General features: G+C 37.9%; 2 protein-coding genes across 3 annotated transcripts; one reads left to right on the forward strand and one right to left on the reverse strand.

The window, feature by feature from the left end:
- Positions 1-1,787: 1,787 nt before the first annotated feature.
- mb (myoglobin) lies at positions 1,788-4,530 on the reverse strand. 2 transcript variants are annotated; one of them, XM_008277211.1, is made up of 4 exons: positions 4,434-4,530; positions 3,537-3,651; positions 2,386-2,605; positions 1,788-2,262 (listed from the first exon to the last, which is right to left on the reverse strand). In XM_008277211.1, exons 2-4 carry the CDS (start codon positions 3,617-3,619, stop codon positions 2,122-2,124), a joined length of 444 nt encoding a protein of 147 aa, XP_008275433.1. In that variant the 5' UTR covers positions 3,620-3,651; positions 4,434-4,530; the 3' UTR covers positions 1,788-2,121. The 2 variants fall into 2 exon arrangements, with proteins under 2 accessions (XP_008275433.1, XP_008275441.1); XM_008277219.1 differs by having other exon boundaries at positions 3,537-3,637; positions 4,434-4,527.
- A 4,859-nt stretch (positions 4,531-9,389) lies between these two features.
- Positions 9,390-24,221, forward strand: LOC103354003 (serine hydrolase-like protein). Its single transcript, XM_008277229.1, has 13 exons — positions 9,390-9,449; positions 9,543-9,624; positions 11,523-11,666; positions 12,424-12,537; positions 14,218-14,259; positions 14,350-14,369; positions 14,461-14,535; positions 17,043-17,152; positions 17,235-17,314; positions 17,432-17,466; positions 17,548-17,624; positions 17,731-17,818; positions 21,610-24,221. The coding sequence occupies exons 2-13, from the start codon at positions 9,567-9,569 to the stop codon at positions 21,742-21,744; spliced, it is 978 nt and encodes a 325-aa protein (XP_008275451.1). The 5' UTR covers positions 9,390-9,449; positions 9,543-9,566; the 3' UTR covers positions 21,745-24,221.
- Positions 24,222-24,564: the final 343 nt, after the last annotated feature.

The raw sequence follows: 24,564 nt of genomic DNA on the forward strand, positions 1-24,564 counted from the left end.
ACCCCTCTCTGGTGAGAATAACAGTTTACCTTCTGACACCATGTTTCCCACTAACACAACACTATTAATCAACAATGTTCTGCTGGAAACTTGAGGCACAGGCATCTGTATAACAGGTGAACAATGACTACAAGCTAACTTACTTTAACAATTCTCTGATGTGTGAATAAAAAACACCTAATTGTGATCTGAATGCTGCATCAGTGAAAGGAAATCTGACCTTTTGTGCAAAGAAGTAAACATAGTCAATGCCACAACATAGAAATAGTGCAGAATCTTAAATATTTCCTCTTAAATTCATCTTTAAATGTTTTTCTATATTCTCAAACTTTCTTTATTTCCAGGTTTACATGAATTTGTGACAGATTTTTGATGTGCTATTTGATTTTAATTGCTCCTCTAATCAAGTATTGGACTAATTCTCAGTCCAAGTATCATCACACAAGTTACATCTAAACAACTAATAAATCAATTAATTAGCCAGTTTGTACAAAATAAACAGGCACAAGTCAGTTATCAAGAAATGACACTCTGAGTTAGCAGCTGTTAGCAACATGCTCATAACTCTCACACAGAGAAGGCCAGCAGGTTGCCATGTTCAGCAACCAAGTTTACCACGTCAGCATGCTATCATTTGCTAATTAGCACTAAAAACATACACAAGAAATTATTTTGCAAGTATTTCGTCATAAAAAAGAATTACACTGAAGGAAATTTTGGCCCTATTAAAGTTTTCAGTTAATCCTGAGGGTGAATACATGTGTATATTCCATTTATAGAATTTATTATTTTCTTTATTAGCTTTAACTCTGTAGAAATTTAACATAACGAATAGTCAAGAGATGACCCCAAAGACTGACTGACGGTTATGTAAGGAATAAAAAATGTCCAACACTGTTTGGTTAAAATCTCTCAAATATGTGGATTTGCACCTTTTCTCTCTTTAAATAATCATCAAACAAATGAGTTCCAGATAAAACAATCAGACAGCATAGCCTCCAGCTTTTTTTATTTTTTTTTTTGCTGTGTTAAGAAATTTTGTAGCATCTCACCTCTTCTTGCATAGTTTAACGTGATTATCAGGCAAACCTCTCACCTCTGCAGCTGTTTCAGAAACTCAGTTGAATCTGTGGTGTTGTGAGACATTTGAAGTGTTTGTTGTGTAATTTGGACAATTTAAACATTTGCTATGTCCTTGTGAAAAACTGAATCCTTTCATCTGTTTGGGGTTCTAAGATTGAGTAAAATGAACAATGTGTGAAGGAAAAACTAAAATTAAAAATGACCTGCTCACAACTAAGAATCTCATACTGACTGTACTTGTTGATTGTTAAATCACCAAAAAGAGAGAGAGAATTGAGACTACCTGACCCAAGCAGCAGCAACATGAGTGAGATTTAAAAGGAATAAGAAGCAAGGAGGAGCATATTTTTTTTTGAAAAATATAGGGTTGGTAGCTGACAGAAAGCTGAAGGAGTGATAAGGCCCCTAATAGTGTAAGAGACACGTCCACATAGATCAGGTGACAAAGAAAGAAAGAGTGAGTACTGAGTGAGAGACACGTCTGATGGTTGTAACAGTCTTCTGAATTGGTTTCCAGACCACATACAGTATCTCATCAAAGACATCCTATCAAGCTCTATAAATAATAAAGCATTATTAGTGTAAATGATTTATAGCTCCAGTCACTTAGAGGACACAGGAGGTGAGTAATAGGCTTATAGACTCATAAAGTGTGTCTGTGATTATTGTAATTTAAACATAAAGATGTGACAAAAAATAATGAACAAGGGAGAGCAACAGAGAATTTTATTGGTAATATGAGACAATGATTTACAGCTTGTTAAAAGTTCTGTCTAGAATTCAGATCAAGATTTTCTTTAAACTGAAGTAAAAACAGTTGAGCTGTTTATTTAGATTAGAAAAAACACAATCTAATGCAGCATATGTGCAATTAGAGTTCATTTGTGAAGTTGTGTTCTTTATGATCTCCAACTCTATGTTAATATTCATCAAAATCAGATTAGTCTATACTAAGGTTTTTAATTTTCAAAAAAAGCACTTATAAGGGAAAACGTTTCCTGTCTGTCATCCTGCCCCTGCATGACCGGCCTGACCTCTTCAGCCAGTGAAGCCGAGCTCTTTGTACTTGGCCTCAATGTCAGCGATGACAGTGGTCATCACGTTCCTCATGGCCTGCTGCCCTGCAGCGTCCAGTCCTGCCTTCTCCGTCATGACTTTAATGATAACCTCAGTAATCAGCTGAGGAGGAAACAGAGACAAAATTATGCACACAATCTTTACTACAGGCGAAGGTCACACAGCAGTTTGAAGGTAGCCAGATGAAAGAGTTGTAAAAGGAAAAATGAAAGAGAATGGCCTCACCTTGAAGTTATTAATAGGAATCTTGTGCTTGGTTGCATGGGTGTTGGCCAGAGGCTGGAGGATGGCAGCGTGGTTGCCTTTGGCCTTCAGCAGTTCGCCAAGTTTCTTCAGCACAGTGGCACCGTGAGCAGAGACAGCTGCGTTACCGGCCAGGTCTCCCTGAGCGATGCCGCTAAACTTAGGGAAAAGCGTCTGGGTATCTGGGTGCTCCGTAAATAAACTGGGAAGAAAAGGAAATGTGAGTTCCACCAGGGTGATAACTACTACTGAAAGCTGGTGTAATTTTTACTTTTTATTTTTTGTGGCAAGTTGGACATTTTAGCAGCTTAGGACAAGGTAGATGTGACAATTTATGTTACATTAACAAAGAATAATGTGTTTTACTTTTCATCATGAAAAGCTTTAAAACAGCAATCAGATGTTCATGTTGGAAATTAAACTCATCACTCGTCACTTCATCAGGTACACCGGCCATTATTTTTTCCTTCATAAATGATGCCATGTTGTATATGACATTGTCAGAAAAGTATAAATTTAATTTAAATTCAATTATCTTAACTGAATTTAAGATTTTTTTTGTCCTTCTTATTTATGCGCATAAAGTTGGAAAGAATATTGTAAATACGTCTGAGCATAATGCAGCCCAGTGCAACACCACCACGAGCTATAGCCTCAATACTAAAACCTAAAATTTAAATCACATCTCCATGGTAATGTAAAAAAACACAGTATAGGCTAAAAATAGACATTCTGGCAGAATGGATAGATTAGAGGATGTCATGTGCATCACTGACTGTGTGTCTAAACAGTGATGTGCATAAGTAAAACAAAAAATGCAAATAATCAAATAAATCTGATGTTAATTTTGAGGGCTGTGTTTTCTAAGTTATTCTAAATTGTCCGTAGGTGTGAATGTGAGTGTCCTTGGTTGTCTGTCTCTAAGTGTAGTCCTGTGATAGACTGGTGACCTGTCCAGGGTGTCCCCTGCCTTCACTCTGAGTCGACTGGGATAGACTCCAGTCCCCCCGTGACCCTAGTGAGGATAGAGCGGTGTATAGATAATGGATAGATGCTTCCTAAATTCCTGGCTGCAGCTCTGTGACCCTGCTGACATACACAAGAGAACATCTTATCTTGCCAGACTCACTGACCGGGTCAGAACCAGGCCCCCATGGGCATCGTAGTCAGCTTCCACTGGACCCCAGTGCTTCAAAACCAAGTCGAAATCAGCCATGATGTGGGAAGATGCTGTCTGATGAGAAAGGGCTGAATAAAAGCATTATAAAAAACACTTGTCTGAGGAATAAAATCAGATTCTGTCCTTTCAAAGGGAAAGGAAGAATCAAAACAAAGCCTCCTGATTATGGGAAGTTAGTGAGAGTTACACAAACACTGTGATCCTGTTGTTTCGGCATCGAGTTTCTCCTGTTTGATTTGATGGACAGAGGCCAAGAACTGCTTCATTCAAGGGCAACTCATTACTAGACAGAAGCGAATACATTACCTCAGCTGCCCTTAGTGACTCTGTAATGTAACCTCAGTGCAGCTCTGCATAATTAATGTGAAGTGAAATCAGATGCACTGTTGATTTTAATGCGTTTCAAACTGTCACAGCGCTGTTAAAAGAAAATAAATGAAATAAATTTCTTCTTAATATTTTTTCCTCAAGGACAGTTATTTGTTGTTGATTTCTTTTGCTCTGCTAATAGTAATTTTGCAAAAGCAGACAGTGTTTTAATCCTGTAACCTTGGCACTTTAAAATGCTTTATTTCTTATAATTTTATGTCATAAACATTATTCACCGGGGCATTTTCTCTGCATTGTGAACATGTAATAAGAAATAAACAAGAGGGGAATATTTCTGATTGTTTTTGTATTGCTTTATACTGATTTTAAAAGCAAACTTTGCTTTAATCAGGCCATTATTTAGGTTTTTTTTTTTTGTCTATTTTATAAAACCGAATCTGTGTTATTTTCTGCCTGTATACTTTAAATCTGCATATTTTCTAAAAGATTCAATTAAAACTATTCAAAAGACATCACCTACCTGCAATGTAGTAAAATATCCTGTGTGATTATACCAAGTTCTTCATGGCCTTACTTCCCCCCCCTCACACTGACCTTTTATACTCCTTGCTCCTCTGTCCTGCCACCAAATTATTCCAGCCCTCCCATCCGGCTACCTCTCTCACTGCACGTCTCTTAAAATGTTCACAACACCTCTAAGCTTAATCTGGAAACTTCGGATTGCACGCAAACATCGTCTCTGATGTGATTATGTGTCACTTGGGGCATCTTTTTATTTTGGGTTTCCTCTGGCTGAGTGAAGAGGAAGATCGCATTTACCAGAAAAACATACACAAACAAAGAGAAATGCTGCTAGATGTGTGTGTTTAGAGGCAGTCAGTGTTCTGCTAAAAACAAACTACACGCATCTTTCATAATCATATTTATCATTAGTTATTCACCCAAACAGAGCAGTTTGGTGGCTGCATTTCAGTCTTCTGCCATGTGACAGAATGCACCACTTTTATTATAAATGCAATATAGTGTATTTCTATGACAGGAGAATATATTTTAAGCGTTAAGCCAGTAGAATCAGGGATTTACGGTGTTTTTAGATTAGCTAAGAAGTGTTTTCAAGTGATGTTACTGTCATGGTTGTACTAAAAACCTGATAGAATATACACAGTTGCCAGTTTGTTCAGTATTGCTGCAACTGGTGGTACGGTCTAATTCTGAAATAAATCCTACTTTTGTGTAGCTGTAAGGTTCAGTTGTTTTTTCAGTCTGTTTAGAGAACTGTTGAGCCAGCTTTACTTTTGGATGACATGGTTTGTGCAGCAGTTGAATTGTTTCTGTGTGACACATGAGAGATACTATTATTTTGTCCACCTCAACTAGGTCAGTCATTCAGAGCAGAGCAGTTTTAATTTCAGTCCCAAGTGGACCGGAGAAAGAAAGCACTGGATACTTGGCTTTTTACCGTTAGTGTGGCCATTATTCTCCTGAATATTGTCCCTGCAACTAGAATACACACAAGAAACAGTCTGAACATGAAGAAATAAGAATGAAAGCACCTGTCCTTGCTGAGCCTCTGTCATTTGCAGTAGTTCAGACTGTTTCATTTAAAGTTAAGGATGCTTTAGTATAAAAAGATTTTATTGTCTTGCTTATGGACACTTTAGCAAACAGTATGCAGAGACTTGCACCACATGCCAGTTATATTTTTCACCATGTTTTATTTTTTTCCATTTGATAGCTAAACTTTTACAGAGGTACTTTATAATAACTAGAAATTGCTCCTGTTACTGTCTTAGGTCTGTAGTTTTACTGATAATAGATTCAATGCTGTGTGTCTACATTGAGTATTTGCACACCGAGTTAGGAATCTATTAAACACTCATCATTTCTGAGTTTGCCATTTTATTATTCTTATTATCAATAAAGAATGATCTTATCTTATGTTATTTCAAACCAGCAGAATGCAAATTACTTTTTCTCAGTTGGTGCAAATACTGCAAGCAGTTTTGAGTACATTTATGCAAAACAAGCAACCTACAACAACACGGTTGAGACGAATCAAATGATAACAGCAGCAGCACAACAAATGACAGTATGTAAACACAGAACTCATACAGATGTTTTAATAGAATCAAGGATTTCATTTAAACAAGAGGGATGCACTTATAACTGTGTAAAATGCACACTGGCACACAAATACAGATGCAGGAAGTCAAGGTTATACAAATCACCAGCAGCTTAAATGTGTAAGCATAAACCAGCTGAGGTGTTTTGTATAAAATTCTTTGTGGATCATCAACCATGTACATAAAATAAGTCAGAATGATGTAAAACCCTTATCACTCAGGACACGTCACAACTCCTTCGATCAGGAATACTTTGTCAAAATCCTGCTTTGTATAGCTGTTTTGTTCTTAAGTCACTGTAAGGCCTTTTTGAGCAGCCATTGGTGACTTCAAAGTCCTCTTCCTTTAGGTTCATGGATGCATGAGTTATAAACGTCCTTTTGCTGCTCTGTTTATATTAACATGAAGTTGCGCAGTTCAGCATGTTTCTCTTAACTTAAACATCCTTCAGTTTAACATTGATTTACATATGTACAGAATTATTTCTTTGTCTGTGAAGCCCGAAAGCGTTTTAATTTATTCTTGCTAATCAGACTGGTGCTCAGCTGAAAAATGACTGAAACTACGCTGGCTTATCAGCTTCAGGTACTGATAAGATTGATTGAAAGTGTTATTTGTCCAGTTTAAACAGCTGCACTATTGCCAACCAAAGAACCAGACGAGTGTTAGTCAAGTTCTAAATACCATTTGTTAATTTTTTACAGAAACTTTAAAATGTCATAAATCTCAGCATTGAAGCCTCACTTACAATTATTTTTAATTTCGTCCCAGCACCCACACTTGTGTGGCACATTTCCAGTAATCACCACAGTGCTCCTTAAGGCTGCAAGATGTGTTGATGTTTATCAGAGTTTACTGGAAAATACTGAGGACATCTTGGGACTCCTGCAAACTCCAAATATTTCCTCACACACGGCACAGTCCAGGTCAAATGATTTATTGGAACAAATATACTGAAATCATGAGACACATAGGACATTTTTTTTAATTTATGGAGCATATTTTTCAAATTCTTTGATAAAAGAATATAATTAATATAGATTATATGTCAGATATGCATTATTAATGTTATCATTCTCTTTAGGAGGAATAAATTGGTGCATGTGGAAATTCAAACTTCATAGTGCAGCTAACGTTTCAAAAACTGTGACTACAAACACACTACTGCCCACAAGTGGACTGCTGAGGACTAATAGACTGTGGTGAGATGTGAGATAGACTTGGCCCTGAATTCAAAGTAGTATTAGGGAAAGAGTGCAGCAAGTGCAGATCAAGTACAGTGTCTTGTGTGTTGGTATTTTTCCAACATGCAACATACTTGCCGCCTATCTGGCGCCGCATGAGCATGCACATAAGTGGTCAAGACCACAAGTGTGGGCATAAGGACAGCTTCAATATGCATGCAAGCTATGTACAGGACATAAAACAAAAAGTGCAAACCACTTATTGCTATTAAACTATGGCCTCATTGTATTTATAGAAAATGACTCAGATAAGCACATTTTATCAACTCAAATCTGTGCACATGTGGACTTGAGAAAGCGGGACAGTAGAAAAGCAATGTTCAAAAAGACTTAAGAGAAAAAAATCAACCTGAAACTACACTGAACAAAATATAGTCTTGTTTTCTGACGGAAAAAGTTAAAATTGTAGTCTCTTTGGTTCTATTTGGGAAAGGATTCAATTTAGAGGCCCCAAAAATTGTGCAGAAAAAGTTTTGGAGCTGTTAAACTGATTCTTAACTGTTGACCTACTAAGTTAACCTACGCTCTAGTCAGGTGTGGGTTTAAAGTACAATGGTCAGATAGAATGACCAGTACACAGACACACCCCCTGACCAGTGCCTGACTATAAAAGGCCTCCTTCAAGTACAGATTTATTTAAATGACATGATGCCACAGATGAAAAAAGAAAAACGAGAACGGGCTGCTGGCCTGTTGGATGCTGGCATGTCAGGTAGGGTCATATCCAGGCACATGAATGTCCACCACCAAACTTCACCCAGATAACATTACACAAACTGCATTTACAACCTCATTAATTATTTGTGTTGCAGATGTGAGACTCATTACTGACTTGTGATTTCTGGTGGATGACCTTGCTCTTTATCTGCCCGTTATCATTTCCAACATACTCTTCGGTGCCCTTTGAGTCACCATGACATAGTATGACATATTTTGTGTAAAAATGGGCTAATGCTCATTTCTAAAAGCTTTTCTTACATGGTCAAGCACCCTCTACCATAGAATACAATGATATGAACACAGAATCGATAAAATTTTAAATATTTATCTTTATTTTAGCACAAGCACACAAAATTCCATGTCCCCACTCATGTTTGCTCATCTTAAGGTACAATTATAAGTGATAGAAAACTAACAAATTCCTTTTTCATTACTATTGTATAGCCTCATTTAAAATAATCCTTGCCAAATATTATTTTTTGTTACTATTACATATTTTGTGTCTACATTTTTTAAAAATATGTCATGCCCCTGAGTCGACTGTCCCCTCGATGTACTTTGATGTGAAGTTCCCTGCGCACACCCCCTGATTATCTAGTCACATGACACAGGAAATAGCGAACACTTTCAGAGGGAAAATCAAACACATGCACTTAAAGTAAGTATTACTCTTCTATAAACCTCTTTTCCAGTGTTTTAGAATGCTTGGCTGATGTGGTAGAGCATGACATGTCTACACTGTTACACTTATTTAGGGTGGAAACCAATCATTTTTGGTAATTTTAAAACTATGTAAAAAATCCTCCATAGTTTTCACCAAGTACTAGCTTGTTTTTCATCACATGCGTGGGAATGGATGATGTTAGCATAAAATCTCTCTCCTGTTACCGTCCCCCCGTTACTGTTTTTCACTGTGACACACAGTAACAGGGTGAATGTGAGAAAGCTAGATGAACAAATTACATGAAGAAAAAAGAAGGTGTCAGACCACAATGAAAGAGAGAAAAGGGCACAGAGAAAGATGTGGCGAGATAGAAAGAGAAAGCTGAGGGAAAGAGCCAGGATGATGACTAGCCCTACTCCTCAAAGTCCAGACACTGCCCCAGAGCTAGAAATTTCTCCAGCACCAGGGCCCTCAGGTAAGGTGTGTGTGTGTAAATCGAAGAGGTGCAGCAGACTTTGGATAACAACTTATATGTGAGTGTGTGCGCGAGCGTGCATGCGTGAGTGAAAACACGTATTAGAGTTTCTGTTTAGTCCCTAAACAGACCTAAACAGCCACCAGGCCCTCTGTTGGTTAACGTTTCACATCACATTGGGTGAAAGGTAAGCCCCTCCTCCTCTGAGCTGTGATTGGTCCAGACTGCAGTCGACATGTCCATGTAGCTAATAACATCTTCAACCTCACATCACGTGGGTTTCAACACCCGGAAACGGCAGCAGTCGCTGGTAAAATGCTGAAAAACTAAATTAGCTTAAAGTTGGTTACAAGTTTGTTTTTTGACGTCGAAACATTTACATTTTTTTTGTTTACATTTTTAGGTTATTCTCGAGTTGTAGTCCGAGATGATGCAAGCTTTGAAAGGCGTCAGACACCTAACATCCGGCAAAATGAAGCAAGCAGGTAACAGCAGTCTGTGGTGGGATCGGTCTAATACTTGGTTTGTAAGCGTAATCAATCGTGTTTACATGAAAGTTGACGTAGAGATATTGTTCGTCAATTGTAATAGCCATTAGAATATATTTGTGTCACGGAACGTTGTTTTTTCTTCTTCTAAAACTTGATGAAGGTTGTTTAACAACCAAAACACGTGAAAAATGTGATTCATCATTCAGTTAGAACAGACAGTGAGGATTCCATGTTGTAGACATACTTTAGAGAAGTTTTAAACACAGTTTGTTAATTTAAATGTAGGAAAAGCAATAGTTGTCAGCGTGACCGCAAAATGACAAGAATAACCTGAGGCCACGTTAAACAGTAACCAGTATCTGAACTTGCGTATGAGCTGCATACTTTAAGTGGTGGTGTCCAGTTAAAATGCTATTTATTATCAGAACAATCCCCCAGGACATACAAGTGAACACAGCCTGGCTCGTGGGAGAGAGTCAGACATTTAAATGTTGTCAAAGGACTTTTTTCATGCAGATTATATGATGAAGTGAATTTCATATTTAGATAATGAGAAAGCATCAATTCATAGTATTCATCTAACTTTAAAAGGCAAAAAAACTTAAATAAACATGTATTATTTTTGTTGGGCATTTGTGTCAGAGCAGTCACATTAGATGAATTCTTTCAAGTAATTGACAGAATATTTATTAATGAAAATAACTGTCGACTGCAGCAGTAATATATGAGTTGAGTCAGGTCTAGTCACTGCTCTTTATATTGCACATGTAAAACAACAGCCATTCAGCCAAAGTGCTTTCCATAAAAGGAATTAGATAGAGGTTACCTAAGAAGGTTAAATGTTGAGGTTAAGACCCTACAGTGTGATTTATAACATAAAGTTACCTGAGTATAATAAATGTTATGGTTTAAACCCTACATAGATATATAAAACACAAATTTACCTGACTAAATTGAATTGTATGGTTAAGATGGAAAACCCAACAAATCCAAAGATTCCCTATGAGTGTATTTCTCAAAGTAGGGAGGAAGAACTTTACTTTAACAGGAAAGAGAGCGAAGATACCAAATTTATTCAAGCAGTAGTCTATATGACTATATGGAGGAAATAACAAGGATCCACACATATGAAGGCAGCCATATGAAACAGATAGTTCAGGTTAAGCTTATGGCTAAATAAAAAAAAATACAAACAACAACAACAACAAAAACAACTGGTGGATATATAAATTGCCAAAAAAAAAGACAGCAAAAATCTACAATAATCAGGCAACTGATGAATACAAAACAACAGGACGAAATAAAGAAAGTAAGAGTAAACATGACTAGAGCAGCTTCAGGAAAATCAAAAAGCAGTTGAAAAATTGTGAGTATAATTTTGATTTGACATTGCCAGTGGTAGGAGAGGGTTTAATGTATAACACAAGCCTGTTTCAGAGCCTGGGTCTAAAATTAGATTTTCTTATTTGAGACGTTTGGCAGCATGTAATGCCCATCACAGTTCCCCCAGAACATGAAGGGAAGGTGCCAGATTGTTTAGTTTGAGTTCCACATCTCAAAATACTAAACTTATAATCACATTTAAAAAACAGCAAATCCTTTAGTTTGAAAAGCTGCAATTTTCCTTAAACCAGTTAAATCAGTTATCAGAATTGTTGATGATCAATTTTTACTGTTAGCTAATCATTTACACAGCTAATTGTTTAATCAGTATGCTAAATTTATTCCTAAAGCAGACACATTTTTTCCCAGAAAGCTTTATTTACAAACCTCCTCTGGTTGCCAGTTACATTCAGCACAGGAACTGATTCTGCCACCAGTTGATTGGACTGCATCTAATAGCAGGTAGATGGCATGATTTTACAAAAACTAAATAAGTGTGTTGTGTCCAGTTTCAGAGCTCTCTGTACCAGTGCCATGGGGAGAGATCAAAGGGAAAGTCTGGGGTCCTGATCATGGTTGTCCTGTGCTGTGCCTGCACGGCTGGGCAGACAACTGTGGTTCATTCAACACCCTCCTTCCTCTTCTACCTAAAGGTGATTGTTGTGTTTGTAAGCTGAAGATCTCATTTAAAATGTAACGCTGCTCACAGCATCCCACTTGTAAATCTTCACATTTTCATTACACTTCAGATTTTGCTCAAAGCCTCCTTTCTCTCAGAGCTATTGTAGTTTGGGGAAAACGCTGGGAAACTCTTATTTGCACTCATTGAAGCTTAAAGCCTACTCTTTCTTCACTTTCCTTTTTTTTCCAACAACACAGTTTCTCATTCAACTCGTATATCAACATATTCAGCTTCTGCTGCTTCCACTTGCAGTGCAGACAGAAATTTGGAGCCCTAAGTTACATTTTTTTGGCAAACATTGTCTGAACAAGGTCTTCATTTTCCATAACTGTCTACTTTCATAAGACTATCCGGCTCAGTCATCTGCATGTTGTTTGCTTAATTTGACTTTGGCTCTTTGAAAGTGGGTGACTGTGCAGTGCAGCTTGTGGTTGCAGGTGCTGCAGCTCAGCTGCTAGAACAGCTGTGTCCCATCCTACAGGACTGGGGTTTGAACCTTTTCTGGGTCACACTTGTGTTCTTTGATAATGATTTTACTACTGGTGCCCTAAACTGAGATTTTATAATTGTAGCTGGGTGATTGTTTTTTCGTCTTTTTGGGGTGGAGTACTGAAATTTGCCTTACAATATTTAAAAAAAAAAATTTAATATACATGATTGTTTGGTTAGAGAAATGTTGAATCACTTGGCGAGACACAATCCTTCTCTTTCTCTCTTCTTCCGATTAGAGTGCCGATACGTGGCGGTGGACTTGCCAGGTCAAGGCCGCTCATCACATCGCCCTCCTGGAGTTTTGTCCACCTTTCCTTCATACTTGATGGATGTACGCAGAGTCATTGACGGTGTGTGTGCTCAAGAAGATGCAGAACATGTTTAGCCACTAATTCAAATCAAACATCAGTGTTTGTTCAGGCAGCAGGCTAGAAGGAATGTGGTGTGTGAATAGTAATTCAATTGCACTTGTTGTCAGCTTTCAATGGCAAATTTATCTTGAATGTACAAACAAATCGTGTCCTTTAAATTTCTGTTGTAAAAAATTAATAATCTTGAGCAAATTTCATGGTTACTGATCACAGGATAAGCTATTTTGTTGGTCTAATAAGCCGAGAGAAACTCTGGGGAAGATGCTGTGGTGCTTAACATGATGCATTTATTGTTCATTACTGCTCAAAAGGCAGAGCTGTGTTAGTATAAAGCCTCTGCAGCCAACACAGCTGCAACTTCTGTGCTGGTCTGTCTATGGCCCTATGTAAGCTGCATATATGGTGGCTTTACTATAACTACTCTGTACTGCTCTTATTCACATGAACTAAGACTGCATTGTTAAGCCAAGCAGGATCTGAGCCTTTGGGGCTTCAGATGTGACAGATGTTTTGCCAACACACCACAGCAGTTAGAAATACAGCAGCTTTAATGCAACACTCAGCCAACAAAAACGTGTACTGCACAAAGGTTAATCAATTCATTAATTTTGTCAAGAATAATTACTGTAGAGTTTCCGTTATTACTTTGGTCACCCACCATTAGTTTTTTTTTTTTTTTTTTTTTAGTTTCCTAAAACTGTCAAGCTTCCACCTAAAGGTGGTCCAGGGAGATTTCTTTCTACATTCAGACTGGGCTGCTTGGTTTTAAGCAAAGACTGCAGATGTAGTCAGCAACATAACAAAGCCTCATCTAAAAATCTGCAGGTGAAACAGTCACAGTGGCAGCCAACAAGAAAGCCTGTGATCATCTAAGATTGTCCTTTTTCTGTATTTACAGTATTCAAATCATTTGTCACCTTCCTCATATATTCAGCATGTAGTTCGTGTTGCACCATTTATAAAGTTATGTACAACAGCCAGAATCATAACAACCAAAGCAGTTAACGTTCTGTCATTCTGCACTCACAATCACAGCTACAGTCTCTTTTATTCAGCCTCAGCTGACAGAGAAGTTAACCAGCTCTACTAGGTATCCATCTAGCTACAGTGATTCAGACTTTGGCGACAGCTGAAGGTGCACCCGTTCACACTGTTGTCGTAACCAGCGGTGGTCTGCTGCATAATGTATAATCCAATATCATAGTACTCGACCTTCTCTGCGCTTCAGAGGGAATGCAAAATGTATGAATGCAAAAGCTGTGAGAAAAAATGTTCCCTCTATGACCTTTTGGGGGCTCAGCAGGAAACTTAACTCAAGGTCCGCTTACTGGCCCTATCCAGAGCTTTCATGCTTTTTTTTTTTTTTTTTTTTAAATAAATTAGGAAACAAAAATAATGATGACATCTGAGCCAATTAAACTCCATGCTGTGAGGAAGCCCATTAGATTCTGCTGAAAGTTTAACAGCATATATATTTATTAATGTCGGAAAAAACTCTTTAATTAATATGTTTTATTTAAACCATATTGCCGAAGCTGTAGTGTGTCTTATTGACAGCTGAATCACAGCAGTGATGTTTCCTTTGAACTAAAAATGGTCTCAGTGTTCTGTGATGAGATACTGAAACCCAGTTGATGATGTGTGAAATTACTCCCACAGCTCTGCAGTGGAGCAGATTCTCCATCATAGGCCACAGCATGGGTGAGTATATGAAAGAATTAGAGCTTTAAAATATCTGTGGGATGTTTTAATTATGTGTCCGCCTTCTTTTTTTTTTTCTTTTAATTTCAGGTGGTAACCTTGCTGGCATGGTAAGCAACTTATTATACCATGATTAATACATAATTAGGACCATTGTAGTAGATTGTGTGCCATCATCTTCCATATGGTGTTTTCCCATAGTTCAGCGCTCTGTATCCTGACATGGTGGATGCCCTCATACTGCTGGACTCCTATGGATTTTTACCCACAGATGTGGTAATTCTATTTTCTCCACTTGCATTTTTATTGAAAACATAATTCAGTGATACAGCTGCCAAATCCACATATTCTGAGTCACCTGCCAAACGTTAAACCCTGCAGCCTGCAACACTGTTGGATGAGAACAATAAAAAAAATAACTAAATAAAAAAAAGGAATAGTAAAATCAAAAAAATTAAATAGGATAAAATTAATAACATTAAAAAGAAAAAGAAAAACTGATAGCATGAAGGTGATAATTAATGATGCTGTAACAAAACAGTTCTCAATGCTTGCTTTTCACCCAGTACTCCACCCAAACAAAACTTTTATTCTCATAAAGAAGGCCTGCTAACTAACTATAAATTAGATTAAATTCAAGGAGATTAATAACTTAGATTTAACAGCGTGTGATCTATTATAAAAGTTAGCAGTGGACCCTCTGAATTATATTTCATTTTTATTATTTATTTCCAGTCTGATGAACACAGTGTCTCTTGAATGCCTTGAGGGGGTTTTGTCAAATTAGGCGCAAATGCTCACTTAGACTCAAGGGTGAACTGATTAGATTTTTATAATCAAAGGTCACTTTGTCATATGGGATAAAATTATGAAGTGATGATGCTTTACATCCAAAAAAAAAGTCAAAGGCCAAGTTCAATGTGACATCATGAAGTTGTGCAAAAAACTTTTCTCGCCCTTTTTTTTTTTTTTTTTTTTTAAACACCATAACTCAGGAACAGAAGGAAAGAGGGATGTAAACTGCGACTTGACTGCAACATATTTTCCTCCTTGTAGTGAGATGAGCTGAATCCTTTGTGACACCAAAAATGGCAATTAAGACACTGGGATTCCTGATAATATTAAAAGTTTCAGATAGAATCATGCAAGAGAATTAAAATCCTTTGAGGAAGTATTAAATATACAAGTGTGATATGCAGGAGAAAGAGCCAACCTGTGTTTGGAACCAGCTTGCTGAGCCTGATTTAGTTAGAATATAATCTTTGTAAAAGCTTGAACTGAATTAAAATAGCACAGCAACGCCTCTTTTGATATCTGCAAAATGGAAAAAAAAAAATTTGAACACACAAAATAGAATTGTTTTCATCCTTGAAGAACCTGCACAGTGCTGCTGCAGAGAAAAACATTACTGGATGGTTTTCTATTTCAGCAATATTATCAACATTAAACATTAGAATCAACATGGAAACACTCGTCTCTTCAAGACTACCAACATCTTTTATTGACCCTCTGCAGAAGCTGCTTCTCAAAGTTCTCTGAAGACGGGCCCTTTTGGGTCTGAACATCAGTCCTGCAGTGCTAAACAGCCTCTGGCAGGCCTACGCGGATGACGTCATGTTGTCATCCACGGAGGCTGAAACAAGTAACGAGACAGTTTTGAGAATGTAAGGAGTAGAAAGTACAGATATTTGTGTTCAAATGTAGGGAGTAAAAGTAAAAAGTTGTCAGAAACATACTCAAGTAAAGTACAGATACCTGCAAAATCTACTTAAGTACAGTAACGGAGTACTTGTACTTCCCACCTCTGCAAAGGTATAAGCAATTCTTGTAAGAACAAGCTTTCCTTCCCACCTTCTCTTCACAGTTTTTATGCAGGGCTCTAATTTGTTGTTTAGTTAACAGTGAAGAAATATACTTGATGCTGCTGTGCTTTTCTCTGTGATGCTAATGATGGAGAAAATATTTTCATATTTATCTACACCAGGGGTCTCAATCTGTGAGCCTGCGAGACAATTTCATGAAGCCTCCCACGTGTTGGGAATTTATTGTTACATCTGGCCCACCATTATTGTAATTTTCCCCCAGTTTGCTTTTGTAGAAGTCATCATTAGCACAAGAATGAGCTCCTTATTTCACATTTAGCAGTGAATTACCGGCACAACCTGTCAACATGCTGCACTCTGATTAAAAGTGGTGTTTCTTCTTTCGAAAACAAACAAAGGGAAGGAATGACCTGGCGGACTGAGCGTTTCAGAGGCAGACAGTGAATTGTTTTCTCATGAAGGTTAATGTGATGGCTTCTTTCTAATCTGCCTCAAATGGCTTTTTTTTATTTTTTTTTTTATTTTTAAGGAAATGTCTCATTAAACACCCAGAGCTTTATGTGCAAAGTTGAGTGCAAACATTTCAAATTTATTGTTTTCTTTCCAGTGTTCTTGCAGCAGTTCTTGCAGAGAACAACCTGTCTGGTGACCTCCAGCTAATTTCAGTTTGATTTACACTAAAAGTCTTTATGACTTTATGGCAGCGTCTAAAGAACTCCAGAATGTGAGAGAATGAAAAAAATCAGTAGCTGGTTGACATTTTGAAAGGCATCACATTGAAGAAATGCTTTTAGTGACCAATATGTAATTGACTCTGGCGCAGCTTTGTCCTCTTAACGATTCACATTATATCACTGCATTATGCCTTCATAATATTTCACAAAGAGCTGCGCTCTACAGTCAACTGCTGTCAGTAATGTTTACGTGCTCTCCTTTTAATTTATGTTTGTTTTCTTGCAGAAAGAAATCCCCAAAGCGATAAGACAGGGCTTCGACGAGATGCTTCAGTATGAAAAAGAGATGGAGGAGAAGAAGGGAAGAGTTTATACTTATGAGAAGGCATTGGAGAGGTATTGCACTCTCCACTTTCTGCAGTTCTAAAAGACTGCTAAACATCCACACACCCACTAACTTTGTTTGTACTACCTTCAGGCTGTTGGCTGTAAACCAGAGTCTGTCTGAACAGTCTGCAAAAATCCTTCTAGAAAGAGGTGTAGTTGAAGTTGAAGGAGGTACGCATTTATCTTCCTCTGCTTTTATGTTTGGTATTAGCTGCATCTCTTAAGAGAAAAAATGATTCACTTTCTAAATAGTTCCTCTTATGCTGGAAGTATATTTTTCTCTTGCAGGGGTGGTGTTCTCCCGAGACTTCCGTATTAATCTGGTAGGCTACTTCTGAACTGCACTATTTGTCCCCATGATGTCAGGAAATACATGCAGAGTATGATTTGTTTTATGTTTTCAGAAAAATGTAGTTCGTGTTACTATGGAGCAGACTCTGGAGTTCCAGTCGAGGATAAAGGCCTCTGTTCTAGTTATTTTGTAAGATATGCTTTTGCCCCATGTTTACTTATTACATGCATAATTCTGAAGCGTACCAGAATATATATATATATATATATATGCAATCTTTTCTTTGTCTTTACAGGGCAGAAAGCGGCTTTGAGAAAATATTATCCGAACCGGAGCAAAAGAAATTGATGTCAGCACTTCTGCAGGCCTATAGGGACCTAAATGTAAGCGTACTTTTATAGTCTGTTTGTGTGAAGCAGGTACGCATGCATCTTTGGGTTTATTTTTAGCCGTTAAGCGTGTGTGTAATTGTGCCAAGCAGACAGACAGAAAGACGGGAAGACAGCTGCACAGTTGCAACAGTAGCAGTGTAGTACAGAGAACAATGTCTCAGAGGCAGCAAAGATCTTTATAGCTGTAAACCTCAACACTGACCTACATACTGGAACTTGCTCAAAAGAGAGAGTGGAGGATGAGCATCAGCTAAACATCTCCAATGAGCAATCAACTGGTAATGGAAAGATGTACGTTTCTCACTGTGCAACCAAAGAGAAGCTTGCCATGTCAAAATACTTTAATATTTCTATATTAACAATAATGTATGCGATGGATGTGACTCTGTAAAAGTTTTTCATAGTGATGAAGCTACAGAGAATTATGAATTAATTGATTTATTAATTAAGCTGAATCTGCAGCTTTTTCGCAAGTTTCAACTTATTATCTGTTCATCCTGCAACTTTACTGCTCTTATTCTCTCACACTGCTCCCATAGTGTTGGATTTGCCTGCAGGAGGTAGTTTTCAGCCAAAAAAAAAAAAAGAAAGAAAACCCACTGTGTACTACCTGCTTAGCACCTAGCAGAGGACAGAGAGTTGCTGGCGAACACTGCGGAGCATTTAGCTGCTAAAGACTCAGTTTTTTCCCAAAGCTGTTGGTAGAGATTAAAGCAGAGCAGCAGGAGGGTAAATATATGCCTTGAATTTATCAGGTTTGCAAAAATCACTCTAAATGAAAGGAGATGCTGCCAAATCTGTTGGATTCCTAAATAAGACATTGTGTTTACACGTTAACTTCAAAGGTGGTGTGTGAGGAAGAATACACATTTGATCACAGTATTGATGAAAAAGAGGCACTCTTTTTTAAAGTGTTGCCAGTCATCTAGGGTTGAATCGACAAGTGGTTTCTGTATAGTTAACTAATTAAGTAATGTCAGGAGACAGTCTCCTACCACTAATACTTTAAGGTTGTCTGCCCAACCCGTACATCATCCTACCCTTTGTTAATGTTTAGTACCTACATAAACACAACCAACTGATCTCTACTGTCTTTAAAGACTGTCCCCTCCTTACCTTTTGACCATCTTTATTGATGAAGAAAATAGCACGTTTTACGACGGACACCCCCCTACCCCATTACTGTTATTGATAATTCCTTTACCTTTTGTAACTGTCTGCCAGACCCCTCATTCTCTTACCATTTGTTGTCTATCAGACCACTTGATTCAATCAGCTTTTGTTCTCTTACCTCCTGTCATTGATTAGCAACTATATACTAACTACCCACTGTTTACTTATGTATTTACAGTCGTCCTCAAATGTATTCATACCCTTCCATTAAAGAAAAGGCAAAATTCACAATCGTCACTCAAATAACTAGAAACTGAAAAAAGAAATAATAAATAAAAATTTGCTAAATTATAATTTAGTGAAATTGCTTAGTGACATTGCTTTTGAATTATGGTTCAAAGGACAGTTTTAAAAAAGTAACAAAACTGTCCCGGACAAATTAGAGCACTTTGCTGATGAGCAGTGGGCCAAAATCAAAATACCTGTCAACACCCCACTAAAGCAAACTTTGTGTGAGGACTACGGGTAAATTTTCTTCAGCAGTATATATTGTCACACCCTGCCGATGTTTTGGTTCGACGTAACTTCCCAGACCTCCTTTCTGTGTCTGTAAACCCACTGTATACAAGAATATAAGAAGAAGAAGAAAAAAACGAACTCCAGTGAACTTCAGAGCAGGGGAGGTGTATGATTAAGCAAGTTTAACATAGCCAGGCTTTCTTTGTGTAAGCCAACTTGGCGAAACCTAAAACCTCAGTATCACCACAGTGGTTATCAGCTTTGTTTGTTAACTCTGGTTTTCTTCTTCAAATTCACTCTGCGTGCATTCACATAAAAGGTGGCATTAAATGCATCATCTGACTCTTCTTTCGCACAAAATGAACCGATAATATGCCACCTACTTTAGTCAAGAGGAACAGGTTGTTAAAATGGAGAGCTATGACGAATATAGAAATGTGCTATGGTTAAAAAAAACAAAAGCTGAGGCTGCAAATGATGCAAGAGAGCAATGCTGGTTGAAAATTGTTAATCGTGTAAGTTAATACATTAGTTTACCACTCTGTGCTCTCAGTGCAGCTGCTTATCTTTAACAAAAGAGCTGCACATTAGAGCTCTTAAACTTTAAACTTCATACATTTAAACATGATGCTCAGGAAGCGTATTTAGGCCTGACATGCCTCATAATGAAGATACTTGGAAATCACTTCAGTTTTTAACCAAATGAAAGTGAAATTTATATTATAGATTGAATACGTTCGTGATAAATACCAGTAGACTAATCAGTTTATACCAACAGCATAAATCAGGCAGCAAATCAGGACCAAACATAATAACACATTTATGCATTTTCTGCATCAGTAAACGAATACATGTGGGTTCCCTTAGCTGCACAATGCATACAATTTGAACTTTTGAAACTGCACGGCTTCGTACAGGTGTGAATGTGAGTGTGCTTGGTTGTCTGTCTCTAAGTGTGGCCCTGCGATGGACTGGCGACCTGTCCAGGGTGTCCCCTGCCTTCGCCCTAAGTCGGCTGGGATAGGCTCCAGCCCCCCCGCAACCCTAGTGAGGATTAAGCGGCGTATAGATAATGGATGGATGGATGGACGGCTTCGTACAGTACGATTAGTAACTTCCAGCTCAACAGGTTTACAGATAAAACACATTCTCTCAGCTGAGAATTTCTGTCGCTTGTGGAGAATATCATCCAGGAACTAACTGCTAAAAGGGAGATGCTTCTTACAACCCACTTAAATCTAAAACTCTGAACATAACCTGGGGCTGCAGGGTGGCGCAGTTGGTTAGCACTGTTGCCTCGCAGCAAGAAGGTTGCCGGTTCGCGTCCCGGTGGGGGCACCGGGATCTTTCTGCGTGGAGTTTGCATGTTCTCCCCGTGCAGCGTGGGTTCTCTCCGGGTTCTCCGACTTCCTCCCACACAGTCCAAAAACATGTTGAGGTTAATTGGTGATTCTAAATTGTCCGTAGGTGTGAATGTGAGTGTGCTTGGTTGTCTGTCTCTAAGTGTAGCCCTGCGATAGACTGCCGACCTGTCCAGGGTGTCCCCTGCCTTCGCCCTAAGTCGGCTGGGATAGGCTCCAGCCCCCCCGCGACCCCAATGAGGATTAAGCGGTGTATAGATAATGGATGGACGGATGGATGAACATAACCTCCTCTGGACAAGGTTAGCGTTGCAGCATAGGTTACCATGGCAATCTAGCAGGTTAAAAGAGAGCCACCTTCATGATGTTGAAAATCTGATTAAGCTCAACATACCTCACTGGCCCACTAACTTTGCTCTGTAGTTCAGCCCTCAGGACTTTATCCGTCCTACTATCTTTGGGGTCAGTTTGACCCCATTCAATGTTTAACATCTCTAGATAAGTCATTGACATCATTTTTTCAGTTTAATTTAAAGGGCTATTTACACATAAACTGGGGTAACAATTTTAATTGTGATATTTTCTGGAGCTTTAAATTGCTGGGGTCAAATTGAACCCAAGGATAAAATATGTCAGTAAATTTGAAGGTAATAGGAGGTGATTATGAAGTGATTATGTCATTTTTGTTGTCACCTTGTTTCTTCTGCCACCTAGTGGCCATACACTCAGTCATTGCAGGTTGAAATATTACTTTAATCACACTCTTTTGTTCATCTGTGTGTCTTTCAGCACACGGTGGTGACAGTTCCAGGAGATCATCACATCCACCTGAATAAACCTGAAGTCGTCGCTCCGCTTGTGTCAGATTTCCTGCGGACCAGAGTTCTCTCACCCTCCGGTCATGTGCAGACTTCTAAGTTATAGCAAACACACACAACCATCAGCCATAACAACAACATTTTTGTTATTAAAGGTTAAGAGTTCCTATATTTATACTTGACTGGTTACTGTCACTTTGGACTGAAGATTCAGTCAGACAGATGTTTTGGCATCAGCCAACTGCTGTATACTACTAATTGTGATCTAATGTAATAGAGACTTGTAGTGTTGATTGAATGACAGTTGCATCATAAGCAGTCTAGGCCTCGTACCACACAAAGCCGCCTTTCTTTTAACCCCAGATTAAACGTTTTGCCTTCAGATCTAGTAAAGATGTGTAATTCACTACCAGCTCAGTTCAGCCTGTATTTGACATGTCGTCTCCTGTGTGTTTGACAGTGACTTGATATTCCCGTCATACTGTTGCTCTGAAGCTTCTCATTATCATATACAATTTGAAAGTAAGAATGAAAACATGTTTGTCTAATAATGGCATTATTATGAACCTGTACTGAAATGATTTATTCACAGCAGCAGTCTCAAGAGGCTGCGATGTCCAGTAAGGGAAGCAAAGTCAATGGACATTTCAAAACTTTTCTATTTTCTTTTAGTGGGGAGCATGTGGGTAGAGGGTGGAGAAGAGGAAAGGCCACGTTGCCTAAATAAAGATGTTAACATTTTTACAGTGGCCAGTTGAAGACTTGGTCTGCTCTTTATTCTCAGCCTTAACTATACTTTCAGCACATTTTGATAAAATCATCTGAAGTCATGGCCTTACTTTTGTATTTCAGTGAGTGGGAGACAGTAAGACCGGTTCTCATGGAGTTTTTATGGCCTTGCATTGGCAACATCTGTGGCCCGAGGCTTTCTTTTTTTTTTTCAGTTTTCTGGTTGTCTGTCTTTTCCGTTCTCATGAATGTCATATTTCTGGAGTGCCTCAAGGAAATTTCTCTAAATTTAGAGCAAATGTTCACTTGAACTCAAAGATGAACGGATTATATTTTGATAATACAATAACTTAAGGACTTACGTGCTAATAATGAGCAAATTTCACACGGATGTCAAATAAGATACAATTGTGAAGTGATGACATTTTAAAAGGTCAAAGGTCAATGTCACTTTGACATCCTAATGTTCTGCAAAAACACTTTACTGCCTGTTATTTAGCACCATAGCTCAGGAACACAAGGAGAGCTTGTGACCTAGTTCCACATATGACCGGATACTGAATGGATGACACTTAACTTGAGTGCCTTGTTCTTGAAACTGTGTTCATATAGATCTGCGCTGCTTGGTTCAAGGAGTGTTGTTTCAGTGTTTGTAGATTCTTTGTCATAACATCCATTTGTGAAATATTGTCTACTGTCAGGGCTACAGGTTTTTGTTCTATCAGCTTTATTGGACAAATGTGAACACATACAAGGGTTTTTCTTGTTAAACTTGTACAGTTTAAAGTCATCACCGCTTATATCCAGACACACATGGATGTAAGTAGTCCTTGATCTAAGTAAAAAACTTAAAATCTGTGTATTATCAGCTTTAATGGGAGAACCTTGATCTCTCTTTGGCTGACGTCCAGTACTTCCTAATCAATTGACACCAGTCACAACACTAACTGGAATCACGTCAAAGTCAAACAGGTCATTTGCAACATTTAGCATTAAGCACAAAGCAGAGCTCTGCATGAAGTAATTTGTGTGAGTATCTTTAGATGAAGCAGTCACAGCAACAATCTGTTATAAAAACTAACAAACATGTAAAGTTCTTAAAATTGTGCCAAACTTTAATCCACCATGAGAACACATACAACACCCAGCTCTGTCTGGTATATCACCTCACACCGTCTGCCTTTGAGGAATGATTGAAATTCACTGTGGAGGCAGCCCTCTGCTGAAGTCTGTTAATATTTTAACAGTTGCACAGTTTCTCTGAAGTTTGCGTCCACATGTTTAATGTCAAAAGTTAGTGAGGGAAGAAAAGGTTTGTAGCACCGTGAGAATAGAGGACGAATCTGAATTCAACAAGAATCATCTCTTGTTTAGAGGATGTTTCCAGTAACAAACCAGTTGAATCACACGCTTAATTAAAGGCTTCTGGAAAACAAAATCAGCTGAACATCCATAAAAACTAAACCTAAAACAATAAGTACATTTAGGAACAGTTAACTTTGAAATGCAAAAGATCTTTATATTTTTGAAAGTATGTTTGATGTTGCGCCACTTTAATGACTTTTCTAAAATTGGTTTATTTTTCACTGAATTGTAAAATCCTAACAAATACATTTGCATTTTGTGACTTTCATCCAACAAAAAAGATCAAGGACAGCTGTTGAAGGACTTTGAATAAGTGTTGACATGTAATATAACGTAATAATGTATAACAATGCAAAAACAGTGCTGTTATCCTGCAGAGGTACTGTAGATAAATTAAATGGATTTCTGTATATTGCAGAGTATGTTGATTATTTTATGGTTACGATCAGATTTCCAGCAAGATGTGATTAAAGTTGACAGTTTAGTGCATTCTGTGACCCAAGTGGTTTTGTACATACTAAACCATTTATTTTACACAGAGAGATTCAATACTGTCATTAGAAGTGAAAAACATGCAGTAGTTTGAACTTTTACGGTTTCCATCTGACATCTTACAGCTACGATGTGACTGTAGGTCAGAGAATCTCAAAGTGAACACTGGAATACATTAAAAATGCGACCCACATGATATATCAATTCCCATCTGTGCTTTCTCACCAAAATTTAAAAGATTATTTTTTTCCAATATGGCAAAGCATAAGAAAGGCACAATAAACACTGAATGTACCCCATTTAATACAGTATGTGTTAAATGTGTTTGGTTTCATTTTAC

Source organism: Stegastes partitus, unplaced genomic scaffold, assembly GCF_000690725.1.
Source record: "Stegastes partitus isolate 25-593 unplaced genomic scaffold, Stegastes_partitus-1.0.2 Scaffold3, whole genome shotgun sequence".
NCBI lineage: Eukaryota > Metazoa > Chordata > Actinopteri > Pomacentridae > Stegastes > Stegastes partitus.